Raw genomic sequence first — 21,212 nt, forward strand, 5'->3', positions numbered from 1 at the left:
ATGCAGGTTTCCACTGTGTGTCCAATCTGGCCTCCACATTCATGGAATCCCTGTAAATGCCAGTTGTCCTGAGTCCCAGGACATTGTTGACCTGCATAAGCTGTGATTTGAGCTTCCTTGTGGGTTTGTGGATCGTACTAATCCGGTATTTCTTCAGGATCTGGGTGACGCTTCCAGAAACCACGGAAATGTAGGGAAGGCAGGTGGTTGTGATGAGTTCCTCCTCATTGTCAGGTTTCCTCCTCATTGTCAGGTTTCCTCCTCATTGTCAGGTTTCCTGGTTTTTCTGTCAGCCCTTTGAAGGGCCCTATTGATTTCCTTCACCTTTAGCCATTCTGTAGGAACGTTGTGCGTGATTATCTTATTTCCTCGTGGAGTCTTTCTGGGTCCGAAATAGTTTTCGCGTGGTTAATTAAAGTTGAAAGAAGCACTCTTAAGTTGGGTATTGGGATGGTGTTTGTTATTGTTGAGGTATTAGTCTGTGTGAGTGGGTTTCCCGTAGGCGCCATGTCTGAGGCTACTATCCAGTTTCCATCGTATAAGAATCTCCAGCAACAGGAGGCAGCCATTCTGCTCCATCTCCATCATAAACTGAAATTGTAAATTGACGGAACCTCTTGCTACTGCCTGTCTTTCCTATATTTCAATGGTTTCTGGAAGGACTGCCAGGATTCTGAAGAAATACCAGATTAATAGCATCCATAAACTCATAAGGAAGCTCAAATCACAGCTTATGGGGGTCAAAGATGATTTGAGACTCAGGACAGCAGGCGTTTACAGGATTCCATGTAAGTGTGGAGCAGCGCATATTGACCAGATGGGATGCACGTAATCTTGCTTCAAGGAGCACAGGAGGTGTATCCGTTTGGGTTACTCAGAGAAATCAGTGGTAGCAGAACATTGCATTCACCATGGCCGTAGGATTGACTTTGGCAGAAAACTACAGTGCCACACTAGTGGCTTTTGGAACTATCTGATGAAGGAAGCTATTGAAATAAAACTAGAGAAAAAGAATTTTAATAAAAATGAAGGTCTCGCTCTAAGTGAGAACTGGAATTCGATTCACAGTGGAAACCTGATTGGTTGAGGACTAACCAATTAGGCAGGATGGATGACGGTGGTATAAATACCACAGGACTAGACATGCGCAGGCATCATCCCTGATGAAGGTGGTTGAGTTTGTTATTGAAGTGTCGGTTAAAATCAATACCTGTACCTAGCTGGAAGCTCAAGATCAGTTTATTCATCTGAGAGTTGAGTCCCAGAACAGTAACTGTTAAAACTCTTAGCAGCTACCAACTACACATAGGCAACGTAGACTCTCATTCCTACATCTCTGTCTTGTTTATCACTTGCTTTATTTGAACCAGTTTGATGGTTAACTGCTTTAAATGATCATGGGTAACAAATGTTTGCAGGCCAAAGTTTGCATGACTGTACTAAATTGCACTATTAAGTTGCTCCTTAGCGTAGATAAGTGGCAGAAGAATCAATGGGGAACCATTGGGGGTGTGAGAGTGAATAAGTTGCAGGGCAACAGAAAATGGGGAGAAAGAATAGGACTTGCATGATTGCTCAGTTGGGAGAACTTTAAATACTGGAAGTAGAGTCAGATATCCTGGGTGTACCTTTTATGTAAGAACCTGCTTAATAAATATTTATTTGTAGATGAGTTAAAAATCAAATGAGGACTTCCCAACAAAAATAAGAAACTTGAACTACTCAGCATGAAAGGCAGCAACTGTGGAGAGGACAGCTGAAGTTTCAAGTCAGCAATCTTCCTTCAAAGCTAGAAGTTTACAAACATTTTAATTGCAGAGAAAAGGAAGGGGTGGAGAGATCAAAGGAAAAGTCTGGCAGCGGGTGAAGACCAAGGAAATCTCCAGAGACTGAATAGTTTAATCCTCAAACTGGATTATGGATATTGTTGGAGTCAGCTGGTAGAAGAAATTGAATTTTTAAGAGAAATAAAAGAAAACAAATGTATACAGGAGATAGGGAAAGAAAATGTCACATCAATAGTGAGGCACAGAAGAGAGCAGTTGCTGGAATTCAGCAATAAAAAATGCCAGCAAAGCCCAGAAGATGAGGTCACATCTATGGGGAAAGAGAAAAAAGCCTGAACCACTTCTCGATTTACTGTATAGGAAGAAACCTATAATGTAAGCATTCTTTCTCTATAAATATCGCCAATTAGTTCATTTAACACGGAAAGGTACAGACAGGAATGAATACTTCAGTGCGCAATGTTTGTCCTTACCATTATGCCAATTTAAACTAATCATATCTGCCTGCATATAAATTCATATCCCTCTTAATGTTGCTAACGTATCAGGTTCAAAGTACACTTACTATCAAAGTATGATTAGTCTCCTTACAGACTGCCACAAAACAAGAAACACAAATGAATCCAGTTTTAAAAAGAAAAACACATATAGTGAATGTGCAGAGAGAGAGAGAGAAAACACTAGTTGTGCAAACAAAAGAAAGCAGCTTCCATCATATCCCTTGGCAGTGTGTTCCAGACACCTACAGTATATCACTCTATGTAAAATAAAATTTGCTTTTTAAATTTACTGTAAACTTTTCCCCTCTTGCCTTTAAAACTATGACCTCTAGTATTTGATATTTCTACCCTGAGGTGACTATCTACTATCCATGTCTCTTATAATCTTCTCTACTTCTATCAAGTCAGTCCTTCAGCCTGATGCTCTAAAGAATACAATTTTGTTCAACCTCTCCTTGTAGCTGATGCTCTTTAATTTAGAGAATGGACTGTTAAACCACTTGTGCTCCCTCTCCAAATCCTCCACATCCTTCCTGTAATGCAACATGACTTTCCAGTGATGAAGCAAATATGCTATATGCCTTCTTTGCCACCCTATTTATTTGTGTTGCCACATGCAGGAAAATGGACTTGTAGCCCAAGATTCCTCTATACATCAATACTGTTATTTACTGCTTTTATTTCTGACTGTTCTAGACCCTGATGTATTCCTTGACAATTTTCCTCGACACATCAGTTTTTGTTGTCTGCAAACTTGCAGCCACTCCCCACCAAATATTTGTCCAAATCATTGAGGTGTTAGCATCTCTGGTACAGACCATAAGTCAGAATCTTATCCTTGTACTACTACCTTTTGTCTCAAGCCTTGGATCTTGGGTGCATTAGTCTTCTGGATCAACTTACTATGAGGAACCTTGTTGAATGTCCACATAGACAATATTCACTCCCTATATTTGACACTTTCCCAAAAGAAAAAAAAATTATAAGCTTCCCCTCTGGTCAGCCATTTTTAATCCTCTCCCCATTATCATTCCAACGTGTTGGTCCTTGGCCTCCTGAGACCACCCTTAAATTGGAGTAGCAACATCTCATTCCATGCTCAGCTCCAACCTGATAGCATGAATATTGATTTCTCCAACTTCCAGCAATATTTCTCCTTCTCTCTTTAATTCCCTACTCTGGTCTCCTTACCTCTTCTCACCTACCTATCACCTCCCTCTGTTACCCCTCTTCTTCCCTTTCTCTCATGGTCTACTCTTATGTCTTATCAGATTCCTTCTTCAGCCCTTTACCTTTCCTACCTATTATCTCCCAGCTTCTTATTTCATCCCCCCCCATTCATTTTGCCTGAAATATTCATTGTTTATTCATTTCCATAGATGCTGCCTGACCTGCTGAGTTCCTCTAGCATTTTGTGTATGTTGCTCAAGTTTATAAGACATGACCTCTTCCCCCCCCAAAATAAACAGCTTTGCTGACTATCCCTAATAAACCTGTGCTTTTACAGATGTGAAAAAATCCGATCCCTAAGAATTGTAAATAATTTTCCTACTGCTGATGTAAGGCACACCAGTCTATAATTTGTTGGATTATCCCTATTGCTCATTTAAAAAAAATAAAACAATATTAACTATTGGAAGGGAATTAGAAAAACCAAGAGGGGACATGTTAAGTAGGATGAAAGAGAATCACAAGGCATTTTATACATTTTTCCAGGAGTAAGAGGATAACTAGGGAGAGAGTGGGACCACACAAGATAGAAGGGGTACATTTGCTCGAATGTGAAGGATGTGGGTGAGATCCTTAATGAGTACTTTACATTGATATTTACCAAGGAGAAGGACATAGAGGATAGAGAGATCATTGCTGAGAGTATTAATATGCTAGGGCATTTCGAAGTAAAGGAGAAGATGGTATTGGGTCCCTTAAAGAGCATTAAGGAAGGGCCTGATAGGATTTGCCCCAGGTTATTGAGCAAAGCAAGAGAAGAGATTGCTAGAGCCTTGACCAATATAGTTGTGTCCTCCTTAGCCAGAGGTGAGGTCCTGGAGTACTGGCGAGTGGCTAAAGTGTTCCATTATTCAAAAAGGTAACAAGGATTAATTGTGGAAACTATAGACCGATGAATCTCATGTCAATGGTAGGGAAGTTGCTGAAGATAATTCTTGGGGATAGGATCTATGAGCATTTGCAAAACCATGGCCTAATTGAGGAGAGCCTACATAGATTCGTGTGGGGTAAGTCATGTATTACTAACTTAATTTAATATTTTGACAAGGTGATGAAGCTAGAGCTATGGATGTTGTCTACATGGATTTTAGTAAGGTACTTGATGAGGTCCCTCAAGGGAGACTCATCCAGAAGATTAAGGTGCATGGGATTAATGGTGAATTGGCTGTTTGGATTCATAACTGGCTTGCCCAAAGAAGACAAAGGGTAGTGGTTGAAAGAACTTTTTCTAGCTTGGGGTCTGTGATTAATGGTGTTCTTCAGGGCTGTACTGGGACCTCTGCTGTTTGTGATGTATATAAATGACTTGGATGAAAATGTAAGTGGGTGGGTTAGTAAGTTTACAGATGATATGAAGATTAGTGGTGTTCTGGATGATGTAGATGTGCGGCAAAGAATACAATGGGATATAGAACAGTTGCAGATATGGGCAGAGAAATGGGACATGGAGTTTAACCTGGCTAAATGTGAAGTGGTGTACCTTAGTAGGTCAGATGTAAGTGTTGAGCAGAGTGATCTTGAGGTCCAAGTTCTTGGGTCCCTGAAAGTAGCTACACGGCTGACAGTGTGGTTAAGAAGGCATATGGCATATTTGCCTTCGTTAGTCAGCGCACTGAGTTCAAAAGTCAGGACGTAACGTTGCAGCTTTATAAAACTCTAGTTAGGCCGCATCTGGAATATTGCATACAGCTCCGGTCACTTCATTGTAGGAAGGATGTTGAGGATTTGCAGAGGGTGCAGAAGAAGTTTACAGGATGCTGCTGGAATAGAGGGTATATGCTATAACGAGAAGTCACACAAACTTGGTTGTTTTCTGTAGAGCTGTGGAGGCTAAACAGAGATCTGATAGAGGCTTAAAAGATTGAGAGGTATAAATAGAGTAGGCAGTTTCTTTTTCCCAGGGTTGAAATGTCTAATACCAGAGGAAATGCATTTAAGGTGAGGGGGTTAATTTCAAAGAAGATGCAAGGGGCAAGTAGTAGGTGCCTGGAATACGCTGCCTTAGGTGGTGGCAAACGCAGATACATTAGGGACTGTTAAGAGATGTTTAGATAGGAACGTGAATTGAGGGAAATGGAAGGATATGGACATTATATAGGCATAAGGGATTAGTTTAGTTGTCTTTGATTATTAATTTATTTGGTTTGGCACAACTTTGTAGGCCGAAGTGGCATTTCCTGTGCTGTACTGTTCTATGTTCTATTCCGCTTGCTGTGACCTTGCCTGTGGTTAAGCAGAATACAGGCATCTGTTAGGGGCTCAGTAATCTCCTTTCTTGCCCTCTCAATAATGTGGAATAAATTCTATCTTGTTCTGGGGACTTACTCACTTTAATGTTCACTTTACTACTATTAAACAGCTAAAGATAATCACACTCTCACAATTTTATACATGCATTTTAAAAAGTATGGGGTTTCAGGGATAGGGTAGGAGAACAAAGGAGGGAATTTATGCCTGGAGTGAGAGGGAGTGGATGGGATACTAAACAAGTATTTCACATCATTATTTTCCAAGGAAAGTCGTAGGGGATAGTTAGATCATTAGATTATTAACGTAAACGACATTTCACTGTACAGTCCCTATAAAAAGTATTTATCCCTCCCCCACCTTGGAAGTTTTCATGATTTATTGTTTTACAACATTGAATCACAGTGGAATTAATTTGGCTTTTTGACACTGATCAACAGAAAAAGCTCGTGTCAAAGTGAAAACAGATCCCTACAAAGTGATCTAAATTAATTACAAATATAAAACATAATATAATTGATTGCTTCAGTATTTACCTCCTTTAATATGACACATCACTGGTGCAGCCGATTGGTTTTAGAAGTCACATAATTAGTTAAATGAAGATCTGTTTTTGGAGACCTTTATGCAGTCAAGCTGTTTCAATTGATTGTAGTAAAAATACACCTGTATCTGGAAGGTCCGATTGCTAGTGAGTCAGTATCCTGGCAAAAACTACACAATGAAGACAAAAGAACACTCCAAGCTACTCTGTGAAAAGGTTATTGAAAAGCACACATCAGGAGATGGAGGCAAGAAAATTTCCAAGTCTCTGAATGGAATACAATTAAGTCAATCATCAAGACATGGAAAGAATATGGCACAGATACAAATCTGTCTAGACCAGGCCGTCCTCAAAAATGGAGTGACTGTGCAAGAAGGGGACTAGTGAGGGAGGCCACCAAGAGACCTATGACACCTCTGGAGGAGTTATAAGCTTCAGTGGCTGAGATGGAAGAGACTGTGTATACAACAACTGTTGTCCGGGTGCTTCACCAGTCACAGCTTTATGGGAGAGTGGCAAAGAGAAAGCCACAGTTTGGCGGGTGGAGGGGGAACTCACTTGAAATCTCTGCTAGAGTTTACCAGAAGGCATGTGGGAAACTGAAGTCAGCTGGAAGAAAGTTCTACGGTCTGATGAAGCCGAAATTGAGCCTCTTTGGCCATCAGACTAAACGCTAAGGTTGGCATAAGCCAAACACCGCACATCATCAAAAACACACCGTCCCTACTGTGAAGCATGGTGGTGACTGCATCATGCTGTGGGGATGCTCTGGAAGGCTTATGAAGGTAGAGGGTAAAATGAATACAGCAAAATACAGGGAAATCCTGGAGGAAAACCTGAATGCAGTCTGAAGAGAATTGCGGCTTGGGAGGTGATTTGTTTTTCAGCAAGACAAAGACACCAAGCATAAAGCCAAAGCTGCACAGAAGTGGCTTAAAAACAACAAAGATAATGTCCTAGATTGGCCAAGTCAGAGTCCAGAACTCAATCCAATTGAGAATTTGTGGCTGGACTTGAAAAGTGCTACTCATTCACAATCCCCTTGCAATCTGACATAGTTTGAACAATTTTATAAAGAAGAATGGAGAAAAATTGCATTGTGCAGATGTGCAAAGCTGGTAGAGACCTATCCACACAGACTCAAGGCTGTAATTGTTGCAAAGGTGTATCTACTACATACTGACTTGAAGGTGGTAAATAATTTTGCAATCAATGTATTGTGTTTAATAATTGCAGTAAATGTAGACCAATTTGTAGAAAATTGTTTTCACTTTGACACAGGTCTTTTCTGTTGATCAGTGTCAAAAAAGCCAATTTACATCCACTGTGATTCAATGTTGTGAAACAATAAAACATGAAAGCTTCCATGGGGTGTGAATACTTTTTATAGGCACTGTATATTTCAATGTACACATGATAAATTTGAATCCTGATGTTCTAGGACAGGGGTCCCCAACCTTTTTTGCACTGTGGACCGCTTTAATATTGACAATATTCTTGCGGACCGGTTGACCCGGGGGTGGGTAGGGTGGCCAACGGCCAAGAGTGGCAGTCAAATACATTGTATTTACTCCGAGAGAGACTACAATGACCATGAAGCCTTGCACGGGCACCATTGCTCATGCGTGTACCTGCCGATTTTTTTTCTCTCTCTGCAAATGGTTTTTGGCGATTCTGTTCGGGGCGGGGTGTTAATCACGACTGGAATATCGGTGATAAGTGGCTAATACACTCAATTTCGTTTTTAAAAGGGTTTATCTAACGAATTTAATGTTAAACACACAGCGCCTATTTTCCTCACATGAATATAGTGATAAGTCAATTATCGGGGAGGACAGGGAGCTTGAAGTGTTGAACGAACTTCCAGTAGAAGTGGTAGAGGCAGGTTCGATATTATCATTTAAAGAAAAATTGGATAGCTGTATGGACAGGAAAGGAATGGAGGGTTATAGGCTGAGTGCAGGTCGGTGGGACTAGGTGTGAGTAGCGTTCGGCACAGACTAGAAGGGCAGAGATGGCCTGTTTCCGTGCTGTAATTGTTATATGGTTATATAAGTCACTTATACGTCAATAGCATGATAACATTTTAAGTAACGTTTGGATATTAAACACACAGCACATATTTTCCTCGTATGAACATATAAAATAATTGCAACACACCAATATCGCTGAATCAGTGGGAGCCCTGGGCTTGTTTTCCTGCAACAAGACGGTCCTATCGAGGGGTGATGGGAGACAGCGATACTTGAACGGGGTTCCTTATGTCCAGTCTATTCCGCAATTTAGTTTTCGTTGCATTCATTGCAGAAAACTCTGCTTCGCAGAGATATGATGTTGGAAATGGAAGCAACGTTTTCAGTGCTTTCGTGGCCATCTCAGGATATTTAACCTTGACTTTGATACAGAATGCCGGCAGAGATGTTATGTCAAACATACTTTTCAGCCTGTCGTCATTTGCAAGCTTAAGGAGTTGATCTCCTTCCCACACTGACATGGATGACGTGCGGGTAATGACCTCGCATGCGTAATGGCTCAACAGAGCGTGAGAGGGAATGAGGAAAGGTGCACCTGACTCATATCGCCAAATCAAATCATTTCCTCGTGGCCCGGTAGCACATGCTTTGCGGCTTGGTTCCGGTCCTCGGCCCGGTGGTTGGGGACCGCTGTTCTAGGGCATGTTGATATCAGAGTGGTGGTGGTATTGCTGGTGTTGGATGTAGAAACCATAGAAAACTACAGCACAGAAACAGGCCTCTTGGCCCTTCTTGGCTGTGCCGAACCATTTTCTGCCTAGTCCCACTGACCTGCACACGGACCATATCCCTCCGTACACCTCTCATCCATGTATCTGTCCAATTTATTCTTAAATGTTAAAAAAGAACCCGCATTTACCACCTCGTCTGGTAGCTCATTCCATACTCCCGCCACTCTCTGTGTGAAGAAGCCCCCCCCCCCAATATTCTCTTTAAACTTTTCCCCCCTCACCCTTAACCCATGTCCTCTGGTTTTTTTCTCCCCTTGCCTCAGTGGAAAAAGCCTGCTTGCATTCTCTCTATCTATACCCGTCATAATTTTATATACCCCTATCAAATCTCCCCTCATTCTTCTACGCTCCAGGGAATAAAGTCCTAATCTATTCAACCTTTCTCTGTAACTGAGTTTCTCAAGTCCCGGCAACATCCTTGTAAACCTTCTCTGCACTCTTTCAACCTTATTTATATCCTTCCTGTAATTTGGTGACCAAAACTGAACACAATACTCCATATTCGGCCTCACCAATGCCTTATACAACCTCATCATAACATTCCAGCTCTTATACTCAATACTTTGATTAATAAAGGCCAATGTACCAAAAACTCTCTTTACGACCCCATCTACCTGTGACGCCACTTTTAGGGAATTTTGATTCCTCTGTTCTACTGCACTCCTCAGTGCCTTACCATTAACCCTGTATGTTCTACCTTGGTTTGTCCTTCCAACATGCAGTACCTCACACTTGTCTGTATTAAACTCCATCTGCCATTTTTCAGCCCATTTTTCCAGCTGGTCCAAGTCCCTCTGCAGGCTCTGAAAACCTTCCTCACTGTCTACTACACCTCCAATCTTTGTATCATCAGCAAATTTGCTGATCCAATTTACCACATTATCATCCAGATCATTGATATAGATGACAAATAACAATGGACCCAGCACTGATCCCTGTGGCACACCACTAGTCACAGGCCTCCACTCGGAGAAGCAATTCTCTACTACCACTCTTTGGCTTCTTCCATTGAGCCAATGTCTAATCCAATTTACCACCTCTCCATGTATACCTAGCGACTGAATTTTCCTAACTAACCTCCCATGTGGGACCTTGTCAAAGGCCTTACTGAAGTCCATGTAGACAATATCCACTGCCTTCCCTTCATCCACTTTCCTGGTAACCTCCTCGAAAAACTCCAATAGATTGGTCAAACATGACCTACCATGCACAAAGCCATGTTGACTCTCCCTAATAAGTCCCTGACTATCCAAATGCTTGTAGATTCTGTCTCTTAGTACTCCCTCCAATAACTTACCTACTACTGACGTTAAACTTACCGGCCTATAATTTCCCGGATTACTTTTCGATCCTTTTTTAAACAACGGAACAACATGAACCACTCTCCAATCCTCCGGCACCTCACCTGTAGACAGCCACATTTTAAATATTTCTGCCAGGGACCCTGCAATTTCAACACTAGTCTCCTTCAAGGTCCGAGGGAACACCCTGTCAGGTCCCGGGGATTTATCCACTTTAATTTTCCTCAAGACAGCAAGCACCTCCTCCTTTTCAATCTGTACAGTTTCCATGATCTCACTACTTGTTTCCCTTAATTCCATAGACTTCATGCCAGTTTCCTTAGGAAATACAGATGCAAAAAACCTATTTAAGATCTCCCCCATTTCCTTTGGTTCCGCACATAGCCAACCACTCCGATCTTCAAGAGGACCAATTTTATCCCTTACAATCCTTTTGCTCTTAATATACCTGTAAAAGCTCTTGGGATTATTCTTCACTTTGACTGCCAAGGCAACCTCACATCTTTTAGCCCTCCTGATTTCTTTCTTAAGTATTTTCTTGCACTTCTTATACTCCTCAAGCACTTTATTTACTCCCTGTTTCCTATACATGTCATACAACTCCCTCTTCTTCTTTATCAGAGTTGCAATATCTCTTGAGAACCAAGGTTCCTTATTCCTATTCACTTTGCCTTTAATCCTGACAGGAACATACAAACTCTGCACTCTCAAAATTTCTCCTTTGAAGGCTTCCCACCTACCGATCACATCTTTGCCAAAGAACAACCTGTCCCAATCCACGCTTTTTAGATCCTTTCTCATTTCTTCAAATTTGGCCTTCTTCCAGTTCACAACCTCAACCCTAGGACCAGATCTATCCTTGACCATGATCAAGTTGAAGTATGTCTTGAAGTATAAAATGTCTTGGGATTTTCCTTGATCTTATTCTCCAGTGTGTTTCATGGATCATTTTAGCCCTCTAGCCCTCAGTGCCTTGTTTAAATTCTTCTCTGGTTCATTTATCCTTCAGGTATCTTGTTCAGTTTTAGTTTCCCAAACCTTTCAAATACTTCCATTTCCTTTTTGACTAAATTTGCAACACCTCTCATCATCCAAGATTCCTGAAACTTGGCATCTTTGTCAGTTTTCCTCACAGAAACATGCCAGTCCTGATTTATAACCAGCTAATATTTAAGCAACTTCCACATGCTTGTGAGCTTTGCTTCTAATCTGCTGTTTGCCAGCTCCTACTATTGCAGCTTCATTGTTACAATTTGCCTATCCTAATGTAATACTTTCTCCTGAGATTCTGTCTTATCTTTATCCACAACTACTTGAAAAATGGGAGTTATGTTCACTGTTCCCAAAATGCGCTCCCAATGAAAGTCTGATCACCTGGCCAGGCCCATTTCACAATGCAAGCTCTAGTAAAAGATCCTTCCATGGTTGGATCGTCTACATACTTTTTCAGGAAACCCTCTTGGATGAGTCTACCGAACTCTGACCTGTCTAAGCCTCTGGTGTAGTGGTCGCCAACCTGTCAATCGCGATCGACCGGTTGATCTTTGAGACTTTCCCAGTAGATCCCGAAAAAAATCAAAAATAAATACATGAATACCGTTGTAATGTGAGCATTATAAAAGTAAGTAATACTTATTAGGATAATGGTAATATAGCAATACTTTAGCTACTGAAAGCTGTTTGTAAAGAGAGATTGTTTCCGGGTTGTGAGGTTTTAGTTCCGTTCTTTCTGCCCAGTGCGCATGTGTGTAGCTCCCCCGCCATGCACCGCGTTTTCAGCGTAGCTTGTGCTGCATCAAAGTGACCAATTAGATAAGAGAAGAGTAGTGACTGTTGCAAACATCAATATACGGCACTCGCTCGTGATATCCCGATAGCATGGCCGAAGCTCCACGAAAGAAGGTGAAAACGTACAAATTCCATCCAGAATGGGAAGAGGAATTTCTGTTTACCTTGGTGAAAGACAAGTGTGTATGTATGTTGTGCCGCCAAACACAAGCACTGACTAAAAGAGGGAATCTGGAGCAGCACCATAACACCAACCACCAGAAATTTAAAGACACCTACCCCCCAAAGAGTGCAATTCGTGTCAGGAAAGTTGAGGAGCTGAAATCGGGGTTGAAGGCCCAGCAATCATTTTTCACAAAACATGCTTCTCAAAATAAGGCTGCTATGGAAGCAACATTTCGTGTAAGTCACCTTTTGGCTAAACACAAGAAGCCTTTTACAGATGGTGATTTATTCAAGGAAGCAATGGCCGTTACTGCAGAGACTGTTTTTAATGACTTTAAAAACAAAAACGACATCACAACTGCAATACATAATATACGGCTTGGCCCTGCAACAGTGACAAGGAGGGTAGAGTCACTGTCAGAGGACGTGGATCGACAAGTGTTAAAGGACTTGTCTCTCTGAATATTTTTCACTATAGTATGATGAATCCCTGGATGTAATGCAAACAGCTTAGCTTCTTGTATTTGTCAGAATGGCTTTCCAGGATTTTACAACAAAGGAGGACTTCCTCACTCTTTTGCAATTAAAGGAGAGGGCGAGAGGTGAGGATATTTACAATGGGTTTAAAAAATATGTCCGTGAAAATGACATCCCATTCATAAACTGGTGGCAATTACAACGGTTGGGGCCCCAGCAATGCGCGGTGTGCACATTGGTTTTATAGCACTAAGAGTCAGTGCCTACTTCAGGTCAACTTATCTATGTGAAATTGCATTTTCACAGATGAAAATTATTAAATCTAAGTACAGGAGCTGTCTTACTGACAGACACCTCACAGACTGTCTCAGACTGGTTGTCTGTAGTTATGAGTCAAATTTCAGGGAGCTAGCAGAAAGTATTCAGCCCCAGTCATCACACTGAGTGCAACAGTCAATTTTTATTCATTTATTTTTCGTGTTGAAATAAAAGTAAATAATGAAACTTAGAATTAAAGGTGTGAAGTATTGTAATATTCTTAAAGAAAGACAGCTATGGCCTGTTTGATATGCTAGTTGCAGTGTTTTCTTGTTTGAATTAATTTGAAAGTTTGACAAAAGTATTTTGTGTAATTCAAATACAATTAGCCCAAATAAAAGGCCTCAAATTGGAAGTACGATCTGAGCTGGTTTTTCTCTAAACGATTTAGTAGGTAGATCATGCCTTTCACTGAGGTTGAGGTAGGGGATCGTGGGCTTAAAAAGGTTGGTGACCACTACTCTGGTAATAAGGCAGTCCTAGTCAATATTGGGGAAATTGAAATCGCCCACCGTAACTAACCTGTTGCTTTTATATCTTTCCATAATAACCCTACATATTTGGTCCTTCTGTTACTTGTGTGAAATCTTTAAGTGCAGTTGTGTAGATATTGCGTTATAGTTTTATTTTGAAACTTTTTAATAATCTTAGAGTAATTCAGTTATATGTTTCTCTTTTTCAGGTTACTACTCTTGGCGAAATACAGCTAATGGTTCTTGGTTTATTCAGTCATTATGCAATGTACTGGATAACTATGGCAAGAAGCTGGAACTCATGCAACTGCTCACCAGAGTCAACCACAAAGTGGCACTAGAATTTGAATCTAATACTGATGCAAAACACACCAGTGAAAAAAAACAAATCCCTTGCATTATTTCTATGCTAACAAAGGAATTTTATTTTACTTAAGACAGCTGTGGAAATGTATGAAAATTGCTGAAACTCTATGCAGAATTATTTCAAAGATAATTTTCTTACACTTTATAATTCACCAGTCAGTAGAGATAAAGATTTCAATCAAGGTAACTATTTGTATTGCTTTGTACTGGTTACTTTGATTCTGAAACCTCAATTTATTAATTGGTTAAAGACGATCTCCTGACAATTTTGAAAGTTATCTGTGGGTTTCATTAACAACAAAGTGCTAGGTTTTAAGGACATGTTTTTAAATTTTAAATGGACTTCATTACAAATTTAATGGAGAAGTTGTCTTTGATAAAATTATGGTGAACATATGAATATGAAGATCATTATATTTGCTGTTTTTCATAACTGGTTAAGCAGCTAGATGGTTTATTTTCACCTCAAAATTGGCATTTAAAGCTGTGGTCAACAGAAATGAATACACAAGTCCAGATGATCTTCTGTTGCTATTTTGTGCAATTTTGATCGGAGAGACGCAGAGCTAGATTTTACTGAACGGAATATATCTGGACTAGTTTGGTGTGTGGTTTACTGTTTTATGTTTTGTGTTTTTACACTTTTTTTGTGCTTTTTGCGTTTTTTTTTGTATTGTGGGTTTGATTTACTTTGCATGGGTTCCATGGTTTTCATTCTTCGTTTTGTGGCTGGCTGTAGGAAGACAAATCTCAGGGTTGGATATTGCATATATACTTTGAATCTTTCAGCATGTAGAAATAATACTAAAATGTTAAATTGTTTAAAGACTCTGTTTCAAGTTGTTAAAGGCCCAAACTTGACCCTAGTTCCCGATAAATCTCATGGCAGTATTCAAATTTATCTATAGAATTCCCCAGAGATCTTGGCGAACATTTATTCATGGACCAAATTTGATCTTCATTAATATCAGTAAAGTAATTGATCATTTATTATGCAGCCATTTACAAGATTGGCTGCCATGATTAAATACATTATGGCTGCGTGTAATTTTATTGGCTGTGAAGTATTGTGATATCTTTGGGTAATACATGTTGCTAAATAATTGAAACTTGAATATTTGAGTAAGGACTTACTTGACTAATTGTTCAGCAATTGCATGCCCAACTTCTCAAGAATTTTTTTTTGTTATCCGCCTTAAAAGGTGGTGGTGGTGGTGGTGGGGGGGAAGGGTTCTGAGCATATTATCCTCAAGTACTAAAATATGCAACTCTTGCTCTATATGCAATTCTTATAACATAAAGTCAGACTGCAGCCCAAATCAATCATACAAATCTGTATCTTTCACAGTGTGATTAGATGGTCCTAGTGTCTGATTAGCAATACTGAAATCTTTAATAGGTAAGGTACAATTTGAAAATAATTTTTGGTAGATTGTCACCCAGAATTAATTGTTATTATGTACTGATTGATGAGTATAAACAACCAGCATGTGATAATTTGTTGATTTGATGTTCTGTACCTTTTTCTCCTTTCCATCCTGTGGAGAGAATGGGAAGCTTAGCCATTGGCTATGATTCAGTGCCTTCCCGTCGTGATAATTGATATCATAGTACTTCAGCTGTAGGTACAGCAAATACACCTGTGCATTGCTATCAAAAATTGCTTAATGAATACAAATTGTATCTCTTCAAATTTTCAAGCATTGTCATTGTTTACTGGAAGTATACTATTATTTGTTAATTTAACAGTAATTAAATTTCAAAGTTTTTGGTAACTTTTGAATAAAAACGCATATTGATGACAAACCCTAACGCAAAAGATATTCATTATTTTACCTGTTTTGAGCATTAAAAATCTATTTATCTCATGCAGACTTTCTTACTGTGCTTAATATTACTGTAATAACCAAAATGGTTTACTTATTTTTAGTGCACTAGTCTGTCATTTGCTGTATTACAAGCATTGAAATTTGAGCTATATAACCTATTTTCACAAGACGTATGCTGGGAATTTCCAACTAAAAGCAATTCATATTTGTAATTTTATTAAATTCCAATTTATTTTAGATTTTTGAGTTTTTTTCAAATTAATTACACTAAGGAAACATTTCATTACATTAAGGAAACCCATACGAACAGAAGAAGTAGGAGTATCCATCTGGCCCATCGATCCTGCTTCACCATTCAATATGATCATAGATCTGCCCCGGACTCAGTTTTACTTCCCCATTACCCTTAACTTCCCTGCTGTACAAAAATCTGTCTGTCTTAAATATATTTAATGAGGTAATCTCTACTGCTTCCCGGGCAACTATACTATTAATAAATTGAAACTATAATAAAGCCATAGCCTTAATTAAATGCTCCAAAAGTGTGGGAGCTATTGGTTATTTATATCCTTCACCCTCATCAACATGTAGACCAGTAATTTAATCTTTAGTATAACATCCTTATTTCCTGTACTGTGGCATTGATTTACAAACCCACCAGAAATGTGAATTTATTTTTTTTCTCAAATCCCTTCTAGAATTGGGACCAGAATATTGATGTTCCTTGTTACCCTGTTTCTTAAATATTACATCTCCAAATTAGAATCAGATTTATCATAGACTTATGATGTGAAATTTATTGTTTTGCTGCAATACAGTATAAAAACAAAATTGCTGTAAATTACATAAGTAAATAGTGTGAGGAAAAAACAATGAGGTGGTGTTAATAGTTTCCTGAGACTATTCAGAAATCTGATGGTTTGGGGGGGGGGGGGGGATTGTTCCTGAATCGTTGAGGGTGGATATTCAGCTCCTTTACCTTCTCACAGTAATAGTAATGAGAGGAGGACATATCCCTGATAGTGAGGGTCCTGGTTGATAAATGCCACTTTATTGAGACACTGCCTTGTGAAGATACCTTCAATGCTGGGCAGTCTGAATTTCCAGTCTAACTAGAAACACAGAAAACCTGCAGCACAATACAGACCCTTCGGCCCACAAAGGTGTGCCGAACATGTCCCTACCTTAGAAATTACTAGGGTTACCCGTAGGCCTCTATTTTTCTAAGCTCCATACACCTATCCAAAAGTCTCTTAAAAGACCCTATTGTATCCGCCTACACCACCGTTGCCGGCAGCCCATTCCAAGCACCCTGCGTAAAAAAAAAAACTTACCCCTGACGTCTCCTCTGTACCTACTCCCAAGCACCTTAAACCTGTGCCCTCTCGTGGCAGCCATTGCAGCCCTGGGAAATAGCCTCTGACTATCTACACGATCAATGCCTCTCATCATCTTATAATCACTGAAATGGGAATCGATTGCTTGGTGGTCTTGAGCTGAGTAGCTAACATGGCCTTTGTGGTAAAAGTGATGCACAGTACAGTTCTTTAATTGAAGTCAGAAATGTAAATTTTGAAGGAAAAAGGGACTTTATGGAGTGTTGTGATTATGCTGAATAAAATAACTTTGATTGCAAGGGCAGAACCGTAGAAAATTGCTATCACCAAAGCAGTGATAATAATCAAGTTGTTGGAGCTACAGACTTCATCCAAGAGTCTTAAACATTTGTGAGGTGGTTAATATTGGTTTTCAGTTTGCCAAAATTCTGTAAATTCTGGGAATCTAAGAAATAAATGATTGGAAGGTTAGGAATGCAACTCCTTTATTCAAAATGGAAGGGAGTCAAAGCGGGAATCTACAAGCCACTGATCTCGGTATCTGTCATGAGGAAAATGTGCAAAGCTATTATTAAAGATGCACAAACACGGGACAAAGTTCACAGCAATGCTGTGAAGTCAGCATGCTTTTATGAAAATCAAATAATTTAAAACCATTCTGTTGGAGTTCTTTGAGGAAATGATGTATGGGTAGGGGGTAGAAGTATTATATTCTCAGATTTCCAATAAGTATTTGACATTAGAAAAGTTGTCAAGCCAAAGTGTATACTAAAAAATAAAAGTTTCAAGTATATTTTATGCAGGAAAATAAAAGTTCATAGTACAGAAAGGGGCATGGTGGTAGGGGTGGAAGATTGACTGGTTAATTAGAATAGAGATGGAATTTTCTGTGAGTAAAATATAACAAGTGATGTGATGCTGGGTGGGGCCTCAAGAAGGGATTGATGATACGGTAGCTAAATATACCAAACGTATACATTAAAAGGATTTAAGCACACTACAAAGGGATATCAGCCAGTGGACAAAGACCAAGCCAATGAAATATAATTTTGGGAAAAGGGTGATATTGTTTGTTTTGGCAGGGAAAAATAGGAATGCATATTTAAAACATGAGAGTGTTGTGAATTAGAAGGATCTGTATATCCTGGTGACTGATTCACAAAAGGCTGGTATCTAGGTATTGCAAGTAACTAGGAAGTCTAACTGAGTTATTTACTGCTAGGGGAACTGAAGACAAATGGAAGGTAGTTGTTTTTTCAGTTACATTTTGCTTTGGTAAGACCATATCTAGAGTACCATGTACAGCATTGTTTCCTTATTTAAGGAAGAATCTATACAAAGGAAGCTGTTCAGAAATGGTTTACCAAACTCAATCTTGGAATAGATCTATTATCTAATGAGCAAAGATTGGTTAGAGTAAACCTGTATTAACTAAGTAATGCACACAAAATGCTAGAGGAACTCAGCAAGTCAGGCAGCATCTATAGAGAAGAATAAATTGTTGACATTTCAGTGAATCCAAGTGCTGAGTTCCTCCAGCATGTTGTGTGTGTTATTCTAGATTCCCAGCAATGGCAGAATCTGTTGTATTTCTGTGCACTGGAGTTTAGAAGAGGTGAGAGGAGACTTGATTAAAATACATGAGATCTGGAGGGGCCTTGACAGGGTGGATATGGAGAGGGTACTTTCCCTTACAGAAGAATCTAGAACTAGTTCCGATTTAAAAATAAGGGATCTTCCTTTTAACAAGAGATGGGGTATTTTCTGAGGGCTTGTGATCTTTGGAACTTTCTCAAAGGGTGTGGGGGCAGACTCATTGAATAATTGTGATGATAATAGATAAGCACGGATGTGAATGGTTACTTCTGGTGGTTGTTAAGTCTTTCATCTTGAGAGAGTCTAGAACTGGGGCAATTCTGTAAAATAAATTTTAAAAATTAAATAGTGATTTTGTAAATTTGCCCAGGTGAGAAACATGAAGCTTTTAAAAAAAATCTTTGAGGATTGTGGAACTCTTGAAAAGCTGGTGGAAAGGAGGCGAAGGGCTAACGAAGAAATCGGAAATGAGAGGACGGTCAAATATGCAATAAAGGAAAGGATCTTGGGAAACCAGAGAGAGGATGTTAAGAAAGAGAAAGGGTAGGGAGATAAAGGAAAACCTATCACTTCCCAGTTTCTCACATCATGCCCTCCACTACATTCTTACCATAACCTCTCACCTGGATTTAATGTCACGGCCAGTTTATGCTCCTCCACTCCCCCACCCTTCTGTCCCCCTTCATAGATGTAGACATAAGAAAACCTACAGCACAATACAGGCCCTTCGGCCCACAATGCTGTGCCGAACATGTACTTACTTTAGAAATTACCTAGGGTTACTCATAGCCCTCTATTTTTCTATGCTCCATGCACCTATCCAGGAATCTCTTAAAAGACCCTATGGTATCTGCCTCCACCACCGTCACTGGCAGTCCATTCCATGCACTCACCACTCTCTGCGTAAAATACTTGCCCCTGACATCTCTGTACCTACTTCCAAGCACCTTAAAACTAAGCCCTCTTGTGCTAGCCATTTCAGCCCTGGGAGAAAGCCTCTGATTATCCACACAATCAATGCCTCTCATTATCTTGTACACCTCTATCAGGTCATCTCTCATCCTCCGTCACTCCAAGGAGAAAAAGCCGAGTTTACTCAACTTAAGGCATGCTCCCCAATCCAGGCAACATTCTTGTAAATCCCCTCTGAATCCTTTCTATGGTTTCCACATCCTTCCTGTAATGAGGCAACTAGAGCTAAGCACAGTTTGCAAACACGAGCAACACACATCAAAGTTGCTGGTGAACACAGCAGGCCAGGCAGCATCTCTAGGAAGAGGCACAGTCGATGTTTTGGGCCAAGACCCTTCGTCAGGACTAACTGAAGGAAGAGCTAGTAAGAGATTTGAAAATGGGAGGGGGAGGGGGGAGATCCAAAATGATAGGAGAAGACAGGAGGGGGATGGATGGAGCCAAGAGCTGGACAGTTGATTGGCAAAAGGGATATGAGAGGTTCATGGGACAGGAGGCCCAGGGAGAAGGAGAAGGGGGAGGAAGGGAAACCCAGAGGATGGGCAAGGAGGGACAGAGGGAGAAAAAGGAGAGAGAGAGAAAGAATGTGTGTATATAAATAAATAATGGATGGGGTACGAGGGGGAGGTGGGGCATTAGCGGAAGTTTGAGAAGTCAATGTTCATGCCATCAGGTTGGAGGCTACCCAGATGGAATATAAGGTGTTGTTCCTCCAACCTGAGTGTGGCTTCATCTTTACAGTAGAAGAGGCTGTGGATAGACATATCAGAATGGGAATAGGATGTGGAATTAAAATGTGTGGCACAGTTTGATTTTATTTGGCAGTGCAAAACCTAACCTGTACTGATAAGAAAAAAATGATTTCTAGGTTATTGATCTTTGCAATCTTGATGAAAGGTGTCACCCCAAAATGTCAACTTTTGATTTCCCTCCGTAAATGCTGCCTAACCTGTTGAGTTCCTCCAGGTTTTTGTCCAGATTTCCACTGCTATTTTGTATTCTTGCCACAAGGTGGCAGTGCATGATACGGGGCAAAAATGATAGTTACATTAAAGACTCTTTGAGCAAAAAATACCAAGCTGCTGGAAAATCTTAGCAGGTCAAGTGGCATCTGTGGAATTAAAGGGGATAGTCAACATTTTGGGTTGAAACCCTACGTCAGTCCTGTTTAGTTGCCTTTCATGAATATGGGAATTGTCCTACCAATGTCTAGACTTGCATTGTTATGTTGCACTCTTCCTCATCTCCAAAATTGACAACAGACAATTGACAATTGGTTAATAATTGGTGGAGAATTAAAAACAATGGGATTAATTAGAATTAGTATAAAAGGTAGTTGATGGTCAGTGCTGACTGAAGTGCCAAAGTGGGCTAAAGATCTTGTTTCTGTTCTGTATCTCTCTATGAATTTCTGACTCTAAAGCTAACTTATACATTGTATATAACAGGATTGCCACCTCAATGTTCAAAGTAAAATTTATTAGCAGAGTACATACATGTCACCACATACAACCTTGA

At 39.9% G+C, this 21,212-nt stretch overlaps 1 protein-coding gene across 2 annotated transcripts in view; it reads left to right on the forward strand.

Annotated features, from left to right (window-relative positions):
• The window catches only part of LOC134347171 (caspase-7-like), a 59,526-nt gene extending 43,587 nt beyond the window's left edge, over positions 1-15,939 (forward strand). Inside the window, exon 7 of one of the 2 annotated variants that reach the window (XM_063049407.1) lies at positions 13,804-15,938. In XM_063049407.1, the coding sequence (XP_062905477.1) occupies positions 13,804-14,030 (227 nt within the window). In that variant the 3' untranslated portion in view covers positions 14,031-15,938. Of the gene's footprint in view, positions 1-13,803 lie in introns of both variants that reach the window. The other variant, XM_063049408.1, reaches the window with a different exon arrangement.
• The last annotated feature ends 5,273 nt before the right edge of the window (positions 15,940-21,212 follow it).

The sequence above is a fragment of the Mobula hypostoma genome, chromosome 5 (assembly GCF_963921235.1).
Source record: "Mobula hypostoma chromosome 5, sMobHyp1.1, whole genome shotgun sequence".
NCBI lineage: Eukaryota > Metazoa > Chordata > Chondrichthyes > Myliobatiformes > Myliobatidae > Mobula > Mobula hypostoma.